This window comes from Motacilla alba, chromosome 3 (assembly GCF_015832195.1).
Source record: "Motacilla alba alba isolate MOTALB_02 chromosome 3, Motacilla_alba_V1.0_pri, whole genome shotgun sequence".
Classification (NCBI taxonomy): domain Eukaryota; kingdom Metazoa; phylum Chordata; class Aves; order Passeriformes; family Motacillidae; genus Motacilla; species Motacilla alba.
The window spans coordinates 21,405,244-21,427,935 of record NC_052018.1 but is presented as its reverse complement, the minus strand read 5'-3'; the positions used below and the strand labels follow the sequence as shown (position 1 = coordinate 21,427,935).

Below are 22,692 nucleotides of genomic sequence, written 5' to 3'. Positions count from 1 at the left end.
ATCATTAAACAGATATGCATGATGGCTGCAAGGTATATTATTATAGTAAATCAGACCAAAAGAGGTGATTGCTGAAGATATGTCACTCATTTGGGAAAAAAGAAGCTGAGTTGCATAGAATCACACTTACTAAGGGCTGCCTGCACTGTTACAGCCTCTGACTCCTGCGAGTTTTCACTCAGTCCTACAGCATTCACAGCTTTCACACGGAAGACATATTGCTCTCCAGTTTCCAAACCATGAACAACAAACCTGGGTTAAAAAAGATAGCACCACATATTAGTGTATATTTTACAGGAATCATTCTATGCTGTAACATTATACTGTTGTATCAATTAAAAAGCTCAATGAGTCCTTCACAAAGGAAAATATTTCCAAGAGGGAAACTGCAATAAAAGGCATGATGTAGTACAATATAACTGGAAGGGACACTGTAGCAAAAATCACAGTACTCATTAGATTGTTAGTACTGATCTGGCAGGTGAAGTCAGATAAAATAGAATATATTCCCTCTGAACTTTGTCTTGCTAAATTCTAATCTATTCTGGGAAGGAGCTGTATCTTTCACTGTAGTTTTATAATCATTGTCAAAAATAATTTTCAGTTTAGATCTGAGTTCCTTAGGTAATTACTATACTAAATAAAATACTCAAAGCTATCCTATATATGTTTCCGTATGAAGAAATTTTTGTGCTTTCTCAACCCCTTTTGACCAAGAATTAGTCTCTACCCTTCTTTTGATTAAATTTCTTGACTACTTGAAAAAAGGACTCATCAGAATACAGAGTCACTCAGTTAATGACTGACGTAATACATTAAACAATGTGATGTGCTTGTTATAGAAAATACAAACTAAAAATCTAATCTTTGCATTTGGTGTTTGATTCCAATAAAATAAATATGATTTTCACAGAGGAAGTTATTTGAAGAATCTCATAATGAAGTTTGATATCTTCAGGAGGGAGTAAAGAATCATCAGAAATTGAAACAGAGCTAGTGTCATGACAAGGGAATTAGAAACAGGGTCCACTGTTCTTTATCCAGAGATGTAACAGATCAGGGAGTTCTGATGTTTCTGGAATGGGACACTTGGTTTTTCTGCACAATAGTGTCAGCTGCCAAAGAACTTTTGCCACCATATCTATAGCAGAAATGGCCTGACCTTTTGCTCTGTTATTCATGGACTATGATAAAGCTTTAGAATTCTCTCTCCTCTCTCATGCTCTTCCTCGTCAGGTCTGTTTACCCCACGACATGTCTCATACTTTAAAAGGGCACATTTTGTATTTACTCATGTCCAAGACACTCAGAACAATGTCTCTAGAATTTGCTTTTAAAATTCAAAGTCATGGAATAGAAAGATACATGAAAAAAAAAGTGAGGAGAATTGCACTGCAATTTGGAAGTCTTGGCTCTGAGAGTCTGAAGACTGTTTTTCTTCCCATTTATTCAACATTCTCCTTCAATTATAGTCCAATGGCTTAGCACATAAATTGTCTTAAAAATATCCTGCAGTTTCCAGACTTCTCAAAAATACAGGAATGTTATCAATACCTGTTATATTTAATAGGTTTATGGTTACTGGGTTCCCAGCGATTTGATCCCACCACAGAATACTCAATGTAGTAGCCATATAAATCCTCTTCATGTTTTGGTTTATCCCACTGAACTACGACTGATGTTTTTGTGTTCCTTGTGGCCACCACCTGACCAGGTGCAGATGGTAAAACTAAGAAAAAGAGATAAAACATACATATTAGAAAATACATAAAAATAAAAGTAATTTGAACTAGATGAAATACTGTATAATTTGATCATATTTAATCACTACAGCTATAACTACTCTTACTATATTAATATTGTTATATGGTATGTATTTTAATATATTACGTAAAGTTTGTGTGTATACATGTGTGTATATATCCGCGTGTACACAAATACTTTTTTTTTCTATTTTTTTCTCAGAATGCTCTGTGAGGTTCCTTACCTATATGATTTTATACGGGTTTTATGACAGCCAATTATAGGAGCACATATTTTCAAATATCAGTGTGGATAAAAGCATACAGATATGAAAATCTTCACTCTCTAATTTCTCTCTCAAATAAGAAGTTGATGTATAGCTTATGTCCCTGTAGCATTTAATTGAAACAGCGTTCCAGGACCAACCTCAATACCACCAAGAAAAAAAGGATAAAGCTTTCTCTAATCTGTTGACCACAGCTCTCTCAAGGTACCGTAGTATGCAGTTTACTTTACATGCAAAGAAACTTCATTGTCAGTTTACACCAATCTAAACAGATGAATGTGCATAAATAGAACCAGAAATATGGAGATTCAAATGGAAAAAAAATCTTAGTAAGAACCAGCACACAGTCTGTACTGCAAGAAACTAAAGCAAGGTCTCAGCCTAACACGGCAGGTTAAGAGAAGCACCCAGTACTCGCCTTTTGAAGATATCTCAGTTTCCTGAGATTGATACTGCAGAGAACTGCAAGCAGCATGGAACAAAAGAAAGGCAGCATGTTTTCCACTTAGTCTTTCAATATTAAAATAAAAATTAATGCTTACATACTGCTATACTTCATACAACAAATTTGTAAGACTAAATGGATTCCATCTGATAAATGAACCCACATTTAGGCTTTTATGTGTATCTACAAGCACATGTTTTTGAGCTTCCACTATAGTCAAAGAGCTAGGGCTCAACTCAGTTACACAAATTACTTTAGGGCCATTTTGGACCATCTGTCACTTCTCCATGGAGTTGTCAGATATGATTCAGGAGATAATACTTACAGTACTCAGATGAAAGCATTTGGAAAGGATGTCACTTAGGCCAGTTAAACTGAGCCTTCCATCAGTGCTTAGTAGGGTCCTGAAAATTATTAATCTCACCCCAAAACAGACACTCTACAGCTGGGTGACATGGGGCAACTTATGACAACATCAGCCAGCTTATATTCCAGGCTCCAACTGCCACAGTCAGAGCAGATGCATCTACTGCACCTGTAGATACCTACCTGAAAACACCTAAATTTAAATTTTAACCTCAAACTGAATACTCCTTTACCACTCAATCAAATTGCATAATTTTAAGTGTCATTTAGGATGGCTTAGGATACCACAAACATTCTTTAGTTTCTGCTCATAAGGTACCAACAATCACTGTAATGATTTTGTCCCCATGAAGGTGTCCCAGGCACCCATAAGAATATCTAATGACACTAAGTGCAGGCAACTAAAAAGAGCCAAGTGTTTCTGATATATTTTAGCTCAGGTGGCAAACTCTGTCTCTGAAAATAGTCCTGAAGTTTCTCTTTAAAATTGATTCTTCTGCATTGTGCTTAATTTAAAGCTGTGTGTTATGCAGAAGGTGTTGCATTAACCCCTAAGGGATAGCTTATTTTCTCTACTAAGTGCAATAAATACAGTGTTTTTCTTCCCTGCCTTGGGGAATGTTGAAGGGTTTAAATACTTTACATGCATTAATGAGACATCAAATCAAGAATATATGAAAGCAATAGAATGCTTTTCTTTGTCATGTAGTTACAGATCAAGCTGAAAGTATGGATTATATTTTTTAATTATGGTATATCAGATACTGTAAATATTTTGTATATTACTAGAAAGTGTACTAGTAAGATATCTGCACTTAAGGTGACAGTTATCAATACATCAAGCTGTAATGTGTGGCTTCTGCAAAAATAAAACAAATATTTCAAAAACAAGATTAATAACCACTCCCTTAATTTTCATTTGTGTTTTTGAATGTGACCCCAAGATAAATACTTCATTTTCATTTGGAAAATCATCACTGAATATGTAGTTGTATCTTTCCCTGAAGTCTACTCATCTGTATGACAGAGGAATAGTGCTCTAGCAGTAATTTGCAACTCCGAATACTAAGAAAGAAATGAAAGGCTACCTTATCTAGCTGAAACTGTAGGGAATTAGGTAGTATATAATTACCTGAGCCAGAAAATATAATTATCAAAGTTAGTGATTAAACTATTTTTTGATGTCACATTAATAGAACACTGAAGTGTGAATAACTAAAAATAATTGTACTGATTATTGTTTTCAGTAGCAAGGCTTGTGATCACTAGGAAAATTCAGGAAAGTCTCTAAAATGTAACATCTTGGTTTTTTTTAAATCCTTCAGAGAATTGAACACAAATAAAGTCAACTACTATTATTATAGTTATACCCTAATGAGAGTTGTCTATTTCCAGTTTGTAAAATATCTATTGTTTTTAATATTAATGTCTTACAATTAATACCTTACCAATAGTATCTTGTGGTTGAATAGGTTCTGTGATTTCAGATGGATCACTGATGCCATTTTTGTTTGCTGACAACACTCGGAAAACATATGGTTTTCCTTCTGCAAGGTCAAACACTGCATACCGAGGAGATTTTACTGCAACCTGCGCATTGACTCTTTGCCAACTTCCACTGCCGACCATGGACTACAAAAAAACCCAAAAAAAAGCCATGAATCATTTCTGTGAACTGTCAAAAATTGAACATATTGCTGTATTGCATCCTGTCATGAATTTATTTAAGAGCTATGAGAGAAGGATCAATCTCAAATGCCTGACTTAAACATATGCAAATTCTCATGGCTGGTGCATTCCATTACTCTACAAAAAGGTCTGAATAGCTCACTGTCTCCGTGACTGTCTCGACTTCAATGCATGCACACTTGTACATACAGCCAACCTTCTTTTAGGGCTATGACTGTCAACTGTGATTGGCCCCAAAGAATTACTTTCATGTCCTGCAAAACTCACATGAACACCCAAAGGTTTGGAGTCAAGGAAACAAATCCTAATCCAAATTCTGCAGAAATGTAGGGAGTGAAATGTTACTTTACTCACAGCTTTATTTATTCTGTTGAGTAAGGTCATGTCCCCTAAAAGCATTCATCAAATGAAGTAATTACTTTTGTGTATTCTCAATACAGCAGCTGAGCTTATCCTCACCACAACTGCACATGGAAGAGAGCCAGAAAATCAGTACTCTGAGAGAAGTCTGCTGTCCATTCGATTTCCCACATAAATTGTTTACTCTAACCAAAAATTAGTCATGGAATCTTTCAGAAATTTCAGTAAAACCCAAGTGCCTAATAAACAGATTAAAGAAAATTTCCTTGGCACGTAGACAGGTGCATCCAAATTATATGTTTATAAAATTTTGGAACAGAAAGTCTGGGAACAAAATCTGATAGACTGTGAATTTCTTAGAGGAGGAACAGTGTTTCACGGGTTCTTGGAAACTACCCTGTATATAATGACACCTACAATAGACAAATAATAATAATGTAAACAGCTGGAGTCCATATATCTAAATCTTTCTCATAGGTACTGAACCCACCTAGTGTTCTCAACAGAAAAAAGAAATATGACATCAATTTTCTTCATAATAAAAAGCTGTAAAATATGAAATAAATATTATTTTGCCATATATTTTACTTCTTGCTATGAAAACCAATAATTTCTTCTTTTCACAAAGAATCAGCATTGCATTTTGTTCTGCAGTTTGATTTGATTTATCTGTTAAAAAAATATTTCAAGAGAACATAGAAAACTCATTTCCATTTTGTGTCTCTTGAAGGTTTTACAAATACATTTTTATTCTTCAGGACTGAATCTTCTTTATTTAAAATAAAATAGTTAGAAAGTGTTGTAAATTAGCAGACGACAGTGGAAAGCAAAAAAACCCCAAACATTCACCTATGAACTGACTAAGCTGTTCATAGATATCAGTTATTTATGCAAAAATATTTTAGATTCAGGTATTAATTAGTACAACAAAACTCTTTTTTCTAATAATAGCCTTTTTGTCCCCATTCTCACTTTCCTTCAGTAAGTCTGATGTTTAAATAAGATCTTTTTTTTTCATCATTGTCACTGCCATGTACTGTTTCTGGAGGAAAATAAATTTATTTGTATAAAACAAGCAGATAATGTATCTTTTCCAATTCATTCTTGAAATGAAATTCAGCTAACCAAGTGTAAGTGTCCACTCAGTGGAAATCTACCTCTGAGCTTTTTATCTGGGCTATTTCTGCAGATTCTGGAACTAATGAGGTGTTTCTCTGACAAGAGCTGGTTCAAAATCCTTACATAGATATTCTTGAAATTTATAGATAAGCAAAGACATATGTAAGTGGGAATAAATGCAAGAAAGGCATTATATTTTATTACATAGAATGATAAAAATGATACTTATTTTTATGAAAATTTTCGTTACTTCTTTTTAATCCATAAGGCAGACTGGGAGAAATGGTCATGCTTGCTGGAAAATTTAACCAGTGAGTGGTGTTCACTTTACATTGTATTTGTTCAACATCCAGCAAGTAATGATGATGAAGAGTGTAGAAATGGCCTATGGAGTTCTTTTGAAGTGGAGGGGTTATTTGTGAGTCTGAGAGGGAAAAGACAAGCTGGGAGGCTGCAGAAAGAGGAGTGACATGAACAGGAGAGCTAAGGAAAAAACTGTGGAGGAATGTGCAGAATTTTAGATGTGCAAAGAAAAAACTTGCATAGCTAAGGGCGTGAGAAAAGGCTGTTACAATATTCATGGTGCAAATTGAACGTGTGGCAGTTTTATGGAGAGGTTTAGTGTTTGTGGGTTGGTAAGAGAGTGCATGTGCTAGAGGCATAATTCATAAAAACTAAGTATAGCTTGACCTGTGTTTTCGAGGTCAGGTATGAGGCCCATTTTACCTACTACAAAAACTTTCTAACAAGTTACTCTAATCCAATATAATTTGGAAACATGGTTCAGGGATAGATTTATCTAAAGTTTGTTCACTTAGGTGGATGTAGAACAAACCTCTCCTACTGTGAGCACTGAAGTCCTGTTTCAGTTCAAAGAGAGGAAGAGGGCAGCCATAAAGAGTACCAGGGACCAGTGAACCTGAGACAGGCATCTGCCTCTTTGCTGACCTTACAGGGGATAAATTGGAAATGTCAGTGTATCGTAGATGCTGCCATTAGCCCGCATAAAGTGAGGATCAAATTATGAGTTACTGTTTATTCCTTGTTCTACCACAGAACTAACAGAAACTTCTCTTTTTACAGAGAGACTGAAAACTTACAATCTTGCCAGTAGGATTGTGAAAACTATAGGGTTTTTTTTTTTTAAACTGCTACTTTACATAATTATTTGTTCCCATTTAGACAGCAGTAAGCACATAGCATAGGGGAATCCTTTTCTCTGAGCCTTGAATTTCAATGCTCATTAAAACTTGCAGTAAGACATTTGATTATCCATGCTTCTCTAATATCCTACTTCCAAATCCTGGAAGACCACAGTTTTATTGCTCATTCTGCAGTTCTGAAAATGGTTTGAGTGTAACCGCACACAGCAATGAAGCACCTTTCAACAGAACACCACCATACAGTGCAGTACCTTCTCAATGAAATACGTCAGTGGCTCCCTGCCACGGGGAACAGGTGGATCCCAGCTGAGTACAACATATGTTTTGCTGATTTCTGAAGCATGTACATTGGTGGGAGGGCCTGGAATCTGAACATCCCCTGCAAGATTAATAAATGTAGCAAGTGTTAAACAGCAGATTAACTCCTGGGTCGGCATTCAGGGTACAGCTCATCTGTCTGATTCAACTTGCCCACCCTGCACTGCAATGCTCAGCTATTATGGGCTGTGATATCATCTGTGCAGTTCACCTGATCACTTCAATTAAATTTTGATAAATAAAACTTCAGTATTAATAGCTAGTTACTTACTCTTTCAGTAAAGGTCAAATGTTCTCCCTGAAGCTCTGTGTATTTATCGCACTTTTTTCTTTGATCACGTTTGAATTACTTCAATCTCCTATTAAAAAGCCTACTCACTATATGCAAACATTTTTTGATCAAAGATAAAAGTCTAAAGAGTTATTACGAGAAATTAGAATTTAAAAAAAATAGCTGGAAGGGAAGTAGAATCAGAAAAGAAGCTTTAAAACAAAAAGGAAAGCAGGAAAAGGAGCAGAACCTATTAGCAATATATTCTATAACATAATGGTATTAACAGCTGTATAATCTAAAGCACTTCTAAAATCTATGAACCAGAGACATAAAAATATGCCACCAGCCCTCTGATGGCTCCACCACATAGTGTGGCCTGATCAAACCCCTCTCCCCACTCTGCAGAGTTACCAGCAGTGTTAGAGCCAACCTGCCTACCCTGGGCCAGGTAGGAAGAACTCAGCTCAGCCTTTCATGGTCCTGCTCACTGACTGCAACATGAGAAAAAGCTGGTTCTGCTACCCAAGGGATAACAATGGGGCAAACCAGCACCAGATGGGAGAGTGACCTGTGATGGTGCTGTGATGGACCTCTATACAGGCACATCTACAGAGCCCTGAAGAAGTTTTGACTTGGTAGTAGGTCAGAAGTAGCAACTCAGCAGACACCTAAAAATTTTATCTTTATAGCTTGTGAAAAAAAAAAAAAAGTTGTTCTCTGAAGATAATTTTTTCTACTTTTCAGGCTAAGAGCATATATCCTCTAAATGTTTGTCTTTAAAAAAGAGAAAGATATTTCAGTAATAATCTCTAAATCATGGCAGTGATATTTCAAACTATTATACATTTCTGTAGAATGAACCAGACTCAAAATGTACTCTGATATTATTTCATCGTATATATTTACCAAATCAAAACCAAACCTTTTTTAAAGCAAACTGACATATCCAATGAAAATTTGTTTCATTCAACGCTTTCTATATTTGATTTCTACAAATGAATTTTTTTATTTCAGAAAGGTACAGGAATCAGCTGAGTTTGAGGTTAAATTGATGACATATAGTCAAGAAAATTACAATAATCCTTCAAAGCATTAAGACAAAAGGGCTCCAAGTGATTTCAGGTAACAAAATCTCAACATGTTTTCTTTCATTCTTGAAAAAACAAAAGCTCCCATACTTTGTAATGATATAACATGGTGGTACAGAATGGTTGTCGGAATGGGACATTGGCCTGCACTAAGAAGGAAACCCTTTTGTGATCTGTGAGACTGCTCTTTCAGAAATAGTCTCCAATCTGCAGATGAAAGTAGTGATCTACATAAAGAGCGACATTTGAATATTCATACTCTATTAAATATGCATTTTCATGTGACAGAAATCCAAATATAATTATTTATGACTATTCCAGAGCGGCCATTTACTGGACCTGATCATTCTAAGGCAATCCTGAGAGCAGAAGAATGATCTGCGACGCCAACCAAGACAATTACAATCTGGTCCTGTAATACCCATATAAATTCATTCAGAGTACTATTATAAAAATAGATAAACTTCGTCTGTCCTGTCCATGCACTGGGAAAGCCATTTAATGTCTGATTCTCCTTCAAACAATATTTGTTCTCAGACACTTGTTTTTTTAAATTTAGATCCAATATAGTTAATAATTGTAACAGTTTAAGTGTAAAGAAGGTAATTATTCAAGTATAAAAAATAAATAATTCCATATAGAAACAATCAAAACCAGAAAAAAATTCAAACTTTATCTCAAAATTTGTCAGGGATCTCTCCAATTCTCCTGAGGTAAAACATTACTTAGTCTATAACTTTACCTTAAGAATAACCTCCGTATTCAGGTAGACATATTAATTAATGAATTAAGATGGATTGTGTAAGTTTTTATGAGAATGGCAATAACTTGCTCAAATAGTCAAAATCAGTCTAAAAAAAACTATACTTAGCTCCCAGAAAGCTAGAAAAAGGGGAAATATGGGCAATCAAATGCCAAATCAAGTGGGCAATTAAATGTTCAGCCATTTAAGTCAGCTTAGCACTAGTAAAAGCAAAAAGGTGAGAAAATGCTGTTGACATATAAAAGTTTTGCTGTTGAGAGTGTGATCTTCTTCATCCTTTTAGACCTCACTCTTCACTTGTGTTCTTTCAGACTTGCAAGCCATAATGTGTCTTTATTTCTTAATAGAAAGCCTTTATCGCTAGATGGATTTCTTTTCGAGTTATGTTTCTAATTATGATGCAAAAATTCCTGGAGTATAAGCAGATGGACTGAAATTGTAGAAATGCTACATACCTTCAAGGTCATCCTTACTGATCACAATCTTTCTCCCTTCATCCACATGAACAGCTGTTAATCAAAATATTCAATTAGTTTCTCAAACTAGTTCAATATACTTACAAAGTTATTCAATTTATTCAAAGTTCAATATATTACAAATTTTGCAAACTATTTTTTGTCATGTGTTCAAAAGCCTGTATACCTCTCTTTCTATAATGTTGTTATTGAATCTTTCCCCAGATAGACTCAACTTGAAGTCATATACTGTTTTTTTTTCACTTTCATATGAAAACAGGGCATGATAAGACAGTACTATTCAAAGATGTGCTAAAAAGCAAGAGTCATAATCACAGTAGATGGATTTGAGGCAGATTAGTAATCAACTTCATAATGAACTTTACTTTTTTATAGGAATTAATCATAAAGCATACACACATACACAAAACACTTATAAAGGAAGCTGCATATTCAGCTCAGATTTCACAGGCAACACTGGGCCAGTGCTTTAAGGTATTCATAATTACTTTAATTCCCCTCTGACCAAAAGGAGGACATGAAACAGAAGGTGTACCAGTATCTCATGATATCTGCACAGGGGTTTAGGACAAGGCTAAATCAATAAAACTACTCCTCAGGGCAAACTGGTTTACTCTATTCATGGAGAAGCTCTCATAATGGTACTTTGCAGTCTGTATGAGATATTCAATCAAAGAAAGAAATAAACTCTTCTCCTTAGGTTAACTGGGCAAACAGAATCTTTTTTTTTTTTTTTTTTTAAGAAGTCTTGAATAACCTACTTTGTGTTCTCTCCAGGTCAACAGGGTCAAGAGCTGCAACTGGTTCTGAGGCTCGAGAAGGCCGGCTAATGCCAGCACTGTTCACTGCTCTCACACGGAATACGTAAGACCGTCCCTCTTGAAGACCAGTCACAGGATACTTGCAGACTTTTACAGGAGCATCATTGCACTGGACCCAGTTTTCCAGACCGACTTCACATCTTGGAATAGCAGAAGACAGCCTTTGTCAGTATCATCTCACAATAAATACGCCCCATGCTACCCACACCAGGTCAGAACCACAGAAGTCACCTTCACTAGGCTGAGGAGCTAAACCACACATCTCATTAATGAAAGCCACACACTTTATACACTCTTCTCTAGTCAGAGATCCAATTCTCACTCACTTCATTTTTTTTTTCATAATGCAAAGGTAATTTTTCTTCCATGTTTTTTGGCCTTTTCAAATCTATCTGCTTCTCTTCTGTTTGGTTCTCTTCCTTGCCATGTAAAGAATAAATTATTCACTTTCAATTTAATATTCATCTCCACAGAACATGATGAATTTGCAAGATTCACCTAATCATTTTAATTTCTTCTTTGTCATATTTTCAAGTAAACTTCTTTGTGCCTTTCCCTCCCAAAATGACTGGGCCACAGAGTATAAGAGTCATCAACAAGAAGAGTGATGTTCTTGTACTGACTGCTTTGTGGGTACACATATAGTTTGTGTCCTTGTAATATAAACTTTTGTGTAGAAGACTCTCTTTTGCCCTGACTGTACCAGAAAAAGGTCATGTCATGATCAAGGGCTCCTTGGCACTTCAGTGATACAAGCTACATGTCAAATGGCACATCTGACGAGATTATACACGATATAGGTGAAATACTCCTATGATCTATGTACTGCATAAATTGGATATAGATGGTAGAGTCCCCAAGTCTCAAGTTAATTTCCTCATACTGGCTACCATTCATAAGCCTCTATTTTTCCAGTTATTCCCAGACAGTTATCTTTGAATTAGACCAAATGACAGGGTAGCAAATAGCAATGAACTGCAAATGTTGCTTTTAAGTGCAGAGCAGTATACATTATGAAATCATTTCAGTAAGGCTTTGCTGACTGACAGTTTCAGACGGTAAGGATCAGATGATCTGTCCTGGCTACAAGGAGCAAGCATTCACTTCAGTGAAAGAGCAAAACATACAAAACAGTGCTTGGATCCTCTGCTCACTAGCTGCCTGCATTGAGCTGAAACCCCAGCAAAGTGCAAAGCTCACTGAGGGACAGAAGCCTGCCAGTCTGATTTAAACTGTCAACTCCCAGGAGTCCAGGCCTTGAGCTCCTGATGTACCACATTTAAGAAAGAAATAAAAAGATAATATAATACCTCCTAGGTTTCAGCTTTTGCAGTATAGAGATTAAAGAGATTAAATCTAATTCAAGATACCAGTGGATTCTAGCTTTTATAAATTAAATACTGTCAGGGCTCATTTTCTGATGTGCCCACATCCATACTATTGAACGTTTTAAGTGTATGATAAAATGTGTCTGCCTGCAAATACTACTTGGAATGGCCTCCAGCCCCTGTAATTCCCAGACTGTGCCCAGAATTGCCTGTGAAAGTACTAAATCATCTGGGCCAAAAGTTTGCCAGGGAACACTCTCGTAATTTAACACAGTGTGTAACTGAGTTCCAGTGCCAAGTGTCTGTAAAAATATATCCAAAGAACACACACATTGAAAGGATATAATGGTATTTTTTTTTCTCTTCAGTATATACATATTTCTGGCAATTACCAAAATTAAATAAATGCTGATGTTTACATACTTGTCAACAAAATATCCAATAACAGGGCTCTCACTGGTTGTATTCGGTGGTTTCCAGGTAACAATAACATAGTCTCTGTTAGCATCATGGCATTTAACATCCATTGGTGCCCCTGGTGCTCCCGCGATCAATGCATCAGCATCTGGACCACAAATTAAAATAAAATGGTTTTGACCCCAACTCCTCTGATATACATCAAAAAGTCAAAGGGAATACTTTCAGTTCAGTGTGCTACTTGTCTATATGAATGGAAGCCCAAACATTTCATGATGTACTAATTCACTGCAATAATGATTCAGGACCATAATGTCTATATTTTTATACAGACAAAATGTTCAAGGATATTTTTGAGAACAGAGAAGCTTTTTAGGAACCAAACATGTCTCATTTTTTGTGAGAATTAAAAGCATAACCCACCCATGTGATTTTGGTGCTCTGTTACACTGAAAGCTGTGACTCAGTGTGTTACCAATCGGACCAAGGTACTTAATAAAAAACATGTAGGTCAGAAAAAAAATTCTCTTAAAGAATGAAAAAATTGCAAACTCCAGGAATATTTAAAACACTGTGTTTTATTTATAGTCCTAAATACCACCTTTAAGATACCCTTTTGTGACTTCATTTTGAGAGATATTGACTAATCTGGACCCACAACTCCTAACAAAATCTTTTAACAGGTAAAGTTCTCTACCTCCAAAGGAAGATTTCTATAAGTAAAAAAAACCACCCTGTAGAGAGTCTAAATTTATAGAGTCTAATCCCAGTCAGTTGTGAAGTAGTTTGTGCTCAGTATCAGATCACAGCCTACATGAAAAAAGGCAAAAGAATGGCCAACACACAACTCTAGAGACTCCAGAGGACATAGCACAAGGCCAGGGTCTGGGGCATGTAAAGGTATCAAAAAAAGTCTAAAATGGACAAGAGAGATGCCTGAAATTTAACCATCACTACAACAAAAACTTCTAAGAAAGTTTTTGTATATTAGTGGGTGTTTTTCACCTGAATAACATCTTTCTTGGAATGTAACCTGGACAGAAATAGCTTTAGCAAATTGTTTCTAATGAGATCAGGATGCCAGAGTGGCTTGTTCAGGACATACTGCAAAGCTGATGAAGCCCTTGCACTAGTCTTGTGAGGAAGCTGGATTTCAAACCTCTGAAAAAGACATTCACTCCCTCTACTCTACACAAAACTGTCTCAATGACACTCCCACAAGGCACATATGTTCCAATATGTTTCCAAGAAGAACAAGGTTTAAAATTAATACAGCTACAGTGGCCTCAGTGGGGCTGTTCCAGTTTGCCCACATCAAGGATGTTGTCCAATGTATTTAAGAGAGTGAAAGAACTGCTCAACTAGAAATATTTTTATCTTTCAATGAAAAAAATATAAAACTGAATACTAAGTTCTGCTCACAGGTACATGTAGAAGTTCATTTTTACTTCACTGAGAGCTGTGCAAGGAAATGTGATGAAAAGTTCTGACCTTTATTCTATTTTAATGCATTTACCTCCTTTTATCTATGTCTCTTGTGAAAACTGTATTTCATCAGTCAGCTAGTTTCTTACTTTGTTTCTTTTCTCTGGTTAATGACAAGACTATGACTGGGATAGTGGTGGGAATATTTCTTTTGCTTTCTCCTGCACGTATCCCTAAGTCCCCAGCAAGGCCCATTCCCAATGTCCAATCTCTAAAGTCAAAACCATTACAGCGAGAACTGATGGTACGCAAATATGTTCATTTCAGATGAAAAATAAAAAAATAAGTTGTTTCTTCACAAGTGTGGTTTCTCTGGTTCTCCAGGAAACAAAATATCCTCAGGAGCATGCTCCTCTTGAAGCTCCCCATTCAAGTAAGGTGAGTGTTTTTTAGTACAGGCTACTATATACAAATCAAATGACTATGAAATTCCACAGGCCTAAATTTGTTTCATACTTTAATTATTACATGGGATTTTTTCATAAAACTAAACTGTATAATGTTTTTTAATTTCTCCTCAAGAACCAGATTAGAAGTTTACCTCTTACAAACAGGTATGCACTGCATTCACTGATTCCACCTCTTGAAACCATGCGCAGGGTGTATAAACCTTCATCATCTTTGTTCAGATGAGTAAAGGAAAGGGCTGCCTGGCCTTCTCCAAAATACAGCTTTGTCCACTTGGAGTCCTTTAGCAGCACATCTGGAAGAGAAGACCCATCAGACATGTTACTGTGCTGTTGGAACAACCTGCATCCTAGTGCAGTTCTCTGCTAACCAGGGACACAAACCTAATATTTATAATATTTATGTTTTATTCAGAATGATTGTGCTTTGGATGTCATTAAAACTCTACAGGGAGTAAGTTGCATCTCTCTAAAATTATATGATCAGTGACTTTTAGAGAACATGAGGTCTTGTAACACACTATGTAGTGCCTACCACAAAATTCCTGTCATTATTCTTTTTGATACACTGAGAGACAAAAATGTTACTTACATTTAGAAATACTGACATGAAAACCCGCCATAACCTATAATGAATGCAGGGTGGGACCTTGTTTCATTTTTAGTAAGTTTTGCTTCGTGTTCAGATCAAATGTCAGTTTACTCAATTTTTTCTTCTAAATTTAAAAAAATAGATTTCAGTTTAATCTGAAAACTTCTAGAAATATGCACCAAACTTAAATCTTCAAAGTGTGCCTGTTGAGCATTGAATTAAATTAAATTTAAACCTCTCAAAGGTGAGAGGTGGTGACCCATGATTAATGCACATTAATCTGATTGCCTAGTGAAACCAGAGCAAAAAGTGAACAGGATATTTTATGCTAGACAAGGAGCTTTCTCATATCATCCTTTTAAATAACTGATTGGATTATTTTTGATTTTAACTCCCTAAGGCAAATCACATACAAATTTATTGTAATCAATGCAGCAGAAGTGTGTTTAAAAGATCTAAATATCTATGAATGTTCATTATTTTACTGCTTAAATAGATTTTGGAGCTAACACTCAAACATTTGTAAAGGAATCAGTGTTCTCACCTACCATCTGAGTTTCATAAGCAGTTATAAAACATGACACACATTTCGATAACAAAGCATGTGGAAGACACACGCTACTAAATCTTACAGCAGTAAATTGCATAATCAGCTAAGCATGGAGTAGTTTTATGAGAAGCACACAAACTAAATTCAATCACATTCCTTCCCATGATATCCTTAATCATGAGATCCTTACCTAGAAAGCCTGACTGTCCCCTTTCTGTCATGCCTGCCACAACAGTACTCAGACTTTATGCAGAGAGACATGATGTACTTTAAATTAAATCAGAAAATGTCTTCACCTAGAAACTTTAACCAATGCATTTGCCCTGTGGAAAATCCTAAGCATAAAAAAATTGATTAACCAGCATCTCTGAAAAGCTGGTCACTTATTTAGACTCAAAGTTTTAGTGGATTGATAGCCACCATAGTTTGAATATATAGAAATTTTAGGCAAGCCTGTAATGCTACTAAGGCCAGAATCACCCATTTCCATTCTTTATGTGTACCTGATACCAGAAATTGAGGAGGCAGTTGGGTTTGGTAAGAGCAGAAAAACTTCTCTTCCCCACACAAGGCCAAAGATCCACCAGAAATTAACAGAAGCCTGCTTTTTTTCATGCAGTCTGGATGAATGACATTGTAGGCAAGACAATTAGAATAAAGTTTGGATGTATTTAAAGTTCTAATAGAACAAGTATTCATAAGCCCGCTGCCACAATAATATCACAATTACAAGTTCTCACTCCTCACAGTCTATTCATGTGTTGTGCTCTGTTATTTTTCCCGGAATTTACTTGCAGAAGATTAATCCTCAGAAGCAGTGTGTCTCAAACCTCACATGCTGCTTATAATACATAAAATAATTTTCCTAATACATGACTCTGATTAAAATTCATACAAAGAGTGGGGAACTACTATATACTGAAATTTATTTTCATAATGTATTTTTGGTTCTGCTGAAATTTTAGCTAGATTCTTCACTCCATGATTCTTCCTTCTGAAGTCAATTATTTTATTCTAGATTACAGTACAAATGGTTGCAGAATGCTGGTACATAAAGCTTTATAGTGTTTATATTACATTAGAGATCAATAATGGAAAATTCCTATTATCAGCTGAAATCATGTACAGAGTAGATATACATTTCTGGAGCATTATTTTGATTTTGTTCTTTTAGTATCTTGAATGGTTCTTTCAGTATCCTAAATTGTTCTAAGTGGGCCATGAATAATAGACATCATATTCATGTTTGTGAAATTCCCAATCAATTCAGAGAATTTCACTGAGCTGATTTATATGCCCCTTGGAGTCTACTAGATACCCTCAGAAATGCTCACTAGTGTGAAGCTTATTTATGCTAGAGAAACACATACTTCTCATGTGTATAATTATAAGCCATCTCAGGGCTTTAGTTGCTATTATTTGATTAACACAAACTGAAAAATTTTAGAAAGAGTACTGTTGGAATGCATGAAATAGAAGCCTCTCTGAATCCTTCAGACAAAGGAATGCAGTGATTGAATTAGAACCTTTAGAGAAAATGGAACATTAAGCCACACAGACATGAAGTAGGAGTGTAAGTTTCACTTTTAGGTAAGTAGAAATATATTTTAAGCGCCTTAAGAGACTGTGTTAGCTAGTTAAAAGCCCTAAAGCCTAGTTTAAAGTTCAGTAGTGTTACCTTTCAGAAAATTAACTTATCTCCAAACATAATGCAAACATAGCAGAACATTACTTGCATTTCTACATAGAACAGATTTGCGTGAACAGACAGAGCTACGTGCATAGATTTTGTATAAGAACTGACACTACTTTTACACATTAGAATTAAGCTTGGATAGGTGTAGGAAGAATGCTTTAGAATTGTGTTTTTAGCTGACTGGATGATTTATGACTAAAATCCCCCTGTATTGGGATGCAAAAGAGGTGGTAGCAACTTCTGCTAGCTGCTACTGCTTCTGCTGCTTCTGCTTGGAACATAGGGACTCTATGCAGAAAGCTTTTAGCATGAACTTGAATACTCTCAACTCTTCGCCTTCGAGGCTGATGTATTCATGCAGTAAACAACTTCACAACAACTAACTGCTCCTGTCTCTTTGAAGACCCAAGACCCACTCATAATTCGACAGAGTACAGTCTTAGTGCAAGAGTAGAATTAAATATTACCTCTCTAAAGAACCAGAATGTCTAAAGCACATGAGGTTGGACAAGTTATTAACTTCTCATTGCTTATATTTATGCATTGCCTCCAGCTCTCAAGGGACTCAACACAGGAAACTGTAGCACATAACAAAGTTTTGTAGTGCATGAATTCCTGCTGTGTTTGGGAAAAAGTTCTGCCAGTTAATGCATGTGTATACCTTTTGGAAATATTGTGATCCAGGTACTTGTAATGAAGGAAAAATCTAAGCTTGTTTGTAACACCCTATTTCACGTAACATAAGTAGAATAATGGGATGAACACCTATCTGACTCCCTAGCAAAAATCTATTGGCTTAAAACAGACCAAATTTTCATCTCAGGTTTTCACAAGTAAGGACTTATTAAGTTAAATAAGGGGAGAAACAAAGAGCATAGTATTGTTGCATATCAAGAAGAAATTATCACGTCATTATGAAAGAACCAAGAGAAAGGGTCATGACCTTTGGTTCATAGTGCAAGAAAATTTCATGTCCAATGAAAAGTGGAACAATATTGTGCATTCCTTGAAAATTAGAAGTTCTTCTTAGCTGCAGTTTCAAATTTAGAATTTGAGAGATTTGGCACCTTGAGAAACTGTGCCCAGAAAGAGACAAAGTAAGGGTACCTTTGAAAATGATGGTTCATCTAAGAGTGAAGGGAGAGATTTTCTTTAGTTATTAAAAATCCCGAAGCATATAGCAAAAGTCCTGTATGCTTCAGGGGAACAGAATCTGAATTAAAGGATCAGCCTTAGATTTTAGGTTATTCACCAAACAGAAAAAGCCATTTTTATTATTTCATATTTTTTACTTTAGTGACATCTAGTAACTCATCACAAGGAAGTATCCACAATGATAGAAAAATAGGAATGAAAAATTAAGTAGTAGTTTGTTCCCTGAAGAATCAGATGTGTATCTAAGTAAAACCGTGATGTACATGAAGCAAAAGGCATAATAAGCAGTAACAAAATAATTCTTTTTCTTATTTTTGTAATCTTGAATTTTCTTGACTGCCTTATTAATCTTACTGCCATTTCTTAGTTTATTCATCACATTTTTTCCACTATGGAAATTTCTGCCAATTTTTTTGGGACCAATCCAAACATCAGTCTTGGAAGTCCACCATTCTAAAATGTGGTCCCTTTGGGGAAAGGCCTAAATAGAATAATTACTTTACAATCCTACACGTGTTGTGGTTGGTGAAAAGTGGTGGGATAAATATCTACAAGAGGCTGCTATCCTAAGCTCTAAGTAGCTAGTTTTATGTTTCAAAACCCTTCTTTGCTGCAGTGAACAAACACTTCTCATCCAGGGTTTGTGTACCAGTCACCCCAGTATATGGTAAGTTTAGTCATGTTATTTTGAGTGCTTCATGGTAAGACTGTTTCACCTGGCATAACATAGATTTTCACAGACAAAAGAGACAAGGCAAGAAACCTACTAACATAACACATAAACAGACATGGCAGAGCAAACATATGTGTATTCGGCCTGGCTTCTATAAGTATTGCCTAACTATTCATTGATGTGATTTTAATATAAAATTCACAATAAGTGCTGGAGCAAGATTAACGTGGTGAGCCATACCTCAGTACTTCAAACTTTAACTTATTGCCCTGTGAGTACCCTTCAGCTCAGTGGTCGCAATATTCAACTATGAGTCAGTGTGAAATAAAAGAACTGGCTTTAGATCTCTTCCAAGTAAATGTTCTAACTATTGTGCTATCACAATATGAGGTTACCTCCTGGTGCTATTAATGTGTGCTCAAAAAAAATGTTGACCAAGTCACTTAATTGAGAGTGCAGGACTATAAATTCTAACTAGAGATATTTCTTTTTCTCTATTCCAAATTTAATTCTGAGAATATGATCATCTAAACCTGACCTGTATCCCCAATGTCTCCTCCAGCATTTTCCAGGTAGATTCTATTCAATGTAATAACTCACCATCTCTATACCATTCAGCACGAGGTCGTAGTCTTTTCAACTCTGGAGTGATCAACATAGAGCACTTCAAGGTCAGTGTTTCACCTTCGGTTGCAAAAGTGACTCCAAACTTCTCCAGAAACTGGACATCAATGTAGGTGAAGCAAACATCATGTGACAGGGGCACTATGCATGAGAAAATGAAAGCGTTCTTGAGTACAAGCAAATTGTACAGATTAGTGTCTGATCTGAGCAGGAGATGGAGTTTTCTGTTATATTGTATGCTGATCTAGAAATTCAACTGGGAAAGCAAGAGCAACTGGGCAGCTCCTACTGTAACTCAATGCTTAGAAAGCAAAGTCAGAAGAAGCAAGTTGTATCCATCTTTCTCATCTGTCAGGGCAAACATTGCCCTGACAAGAGGACATAAATTATCTAAGAAAATAGAAAAAAACGGCTTACAGTGGAAGGGCATTATCGCAGCTGGGTGAGGCTCTTCATCCTCCCTGAACCCTATGAATAAACATACAAGAAACATTCAATGACATGAGCATTATATTTATTTATTGTTTTAAATATGAAGTAGGACTTACTTCGCACAATCACAGCACAATTAGTTGATGCCTGACCATGGACGTTTGTTGCAACTGCTGAATAGGTTGCAGAATCATCAAAGTCAGCTCTGAAAAGGGGAAGGAGAAAAACAGATGTCTCTTTATGCAAATAAAAATTCTCTTAATGATTGATATTACAAGCTAAACTATGTCAACCATAAGGAAAGTCTATAAAGCTCTTTACTGGTAGGAAAAGTGTAGAAAGCTCTTTGCTGTCTACACAGTGCAAGACATCCATGAAAGACAATCAGAAAGCTGCTACTGTTTCTAACTTCAGTTTTATCTCAGCTTAGTGTGCAGGCTACATTAACTTGAGCAAACTGGAAATGACCTTTAGAGAATGATCAAAAGGAGATAGCTGGACAATGCCAGTCTGGCTATTCCCTTTCGGTATGTAACCTTCTTTAATCCATCTTGCCTTTCTGCCATACTTTAGAAGAGAGACATAGAATAAAAGTACATGTCATTCTTGCTTAAATTGTGCCTTCTATGGCTATTCCCATCTGGTAGACACTGGTATTTTTTGCCTCTCTTATATCTCAATCCAGGAAGACAATAAAAAATAAGGAACACTGCTCTAAATTATTTATGTGCATACATGGCTTGTTTTTTTTTATTTTTTTAATGAGAAAAAATTCATAATGCAAGGACAGTATAAACAAATACAAAGCAAAAAATAGTTACTTGGTGCAAACCACTGGTAGATTATCTCACTTAATACATCCTTCCTTGAAGTTCCATGAGCACAGATATGACCAGTTGATAAGGCATAGGTATAAACCTTGATGCCCCAGTTCTTTTCTTATTTGAAATGGAGTTCATCATGAATAGTTTATTTAGTAATAAATTTAATGGTGGACACTCAAAAATTTTCAATTATGAGATGCAATATTGTGAATGTATCCATTTAGTTTCTTCTCAGAAGAACAAATTTGTGTCTTCTTGGCAACTGCCAAGTGATGAAATTCTGATTGCACTTGTCCTCTATGAGGTCATGCATCCCAGAAGTGGGAGAAGGAATATGCAAGGCGGTTTTATGGAAATTGCAAAACAAGATGCCAATTTTGGAGTATGTAGCAGCTGTCACAGAGACATCAGACACCTATTTTTCACTTCTTGCATATGTTCTGGAGAGTGCCGTATCATAAAAATGATACTATCAGTACTGCGATGGCTAAAGCACAACTTGATGAGAGTCCTGATAAATTGCAATTTATCTCTCTAAATTTACAGGTCCAACAGCTCCTCCTGGAGGCAAACCTACAGTCACAGATTTCACAAAATCAAGAAATCAATTACAAAGTCTATCATACAAATAATTATCAAAGACATAAGGGTAAGTCCTAAGACTAGACTACAGTCTTAACCAAAAAGCCTGCAGCTGGGTAGGAAACCCTAGTACAGTCTGGACAGGCACAGTGAGACTGAAAAACAATTTAAAAGAATTGAAATTATAGAACTGGTAAAGTTGGAAAACACTTCTAAGATCATCAGGTCCAATTGTCAACCCAGCACTACCACCATGTTAAACCATAAAACCATGATTTCATGGGCCAGAGCTACAAGATTTTTGAAAATTTCCAGGAATGGTGACTCAACCACTTCCCTGGGCAGTCTGGTCCAATGCTTGACAACCCTTTCAGTGAAGAAATTTTTCCTGATATCTAAACTAAACCTCCCTGTTGCAGTTGAGGCTATTTTGTCTTGTCTTGTCACTTGTTACTTGGGACAAGAGCCTGACCCCCCTGACTACAACCTCCTTTGAGGCAGGTGTAGGAGCAATTACGTCCCCTCTGAGCCTATTTTTCTGCAGGCTAAACATCCCCACTTCCCTCAGCTGCCCCTCACAGAACTTGTGCTCTAGATCCTTCACCAGCTCCATTGCCCTTCTCTGGACATTCTCCAGCCCCTCAATGTCTTTCTTGCACTGAGGGGCCCAGAACTGAACACAGGATTCGGGGTGTGGCCTCAGCAGTGTCGACTACAGGGGGACAATCCCTGCCCTGGTCCTGCTGGCCACACTATTGCTGGTACAGGCCAGGATGCCATTGCCTTCTTGGCCACCTGGGCACACACTGGCTCATGTTCAGCTGCTGTCATCCAGTATCCCCAGCTTCTTTTCCACCAGGAAGCTTTCCAGACAATCTGTGCCCAACTTGTAGTCCTGCCTGAGGTTGTTTTGATCCAAAGGCAGGATTCATCATTTTGCCTTGTTGAACCTCACACAGCTGGCCTCAGCCCATTGATCCAGCCTGTCCAGATCCCTCTGCAGACCCTTCCTACCC

At 36.4% G+C, this 22,692-nt stretch overlaps 1 protein-coding gene across 3 annotated transcripts in view; it reads right to left on the bottom strand.

Annotated features, from left to right (window-relative positions):
• MYOM2 (myomesin 2) overlaps positions 1 to 22,692 on the bottom strand; it is a 75,760-nt gene that overhangs the window by 34,572 nt on the left and 18,496 nt on the right. For all 3 annotated transcript variants that reach the window (XM_038131997.1, XM_038131999.1, XM_038131998.1), the window contains 11 exons: positions 20,387 to 20,475; positions 20,256 to 20,306; positions 19,815 to 19,979; positions 14,683 to 14,844; positions 12,663 to 12,804; positions 10,852 to 11,051; positions 10,070 to 10,123; positions 7,423 to 7,550; positions 4,289 to 4,472; positions 1,555 to 1,729; positions 131 to 252 (listed from right to left, as the gene is read on the bottom strand). In XM_038131997.1, the coding sequence (XP_037987925.1) occupies positions 131 to 252; positions 1,555 to 1,729; positions 4,289 to 4,472; positions 7,423 to 7,550; positions 10,070 to 10,123; positions 10,852 to 11,051; positions 12,663 to 12,804; positions 14,683 to 14,844; positions 19,815 to 19,979; positions 20,256 to 20,306; positions 20,387 to 20,475 (1,472 nt within the window). The remainder of the gene's footprint in view (positions 1 to 130; positions 253 to 1,554; positions 1,730 to 4,288; positions 4,473 to 7,422; positions 7,551 to 10,069; positions 10,124 to 10,851; positions 11,052 to 12,662; positions 12,805 to 14,682; positions 14,845 to 19,814; positions 19,980 to 20,255; positions 20,307 to 20,386; positions 20,476 to 22,692) is intronic.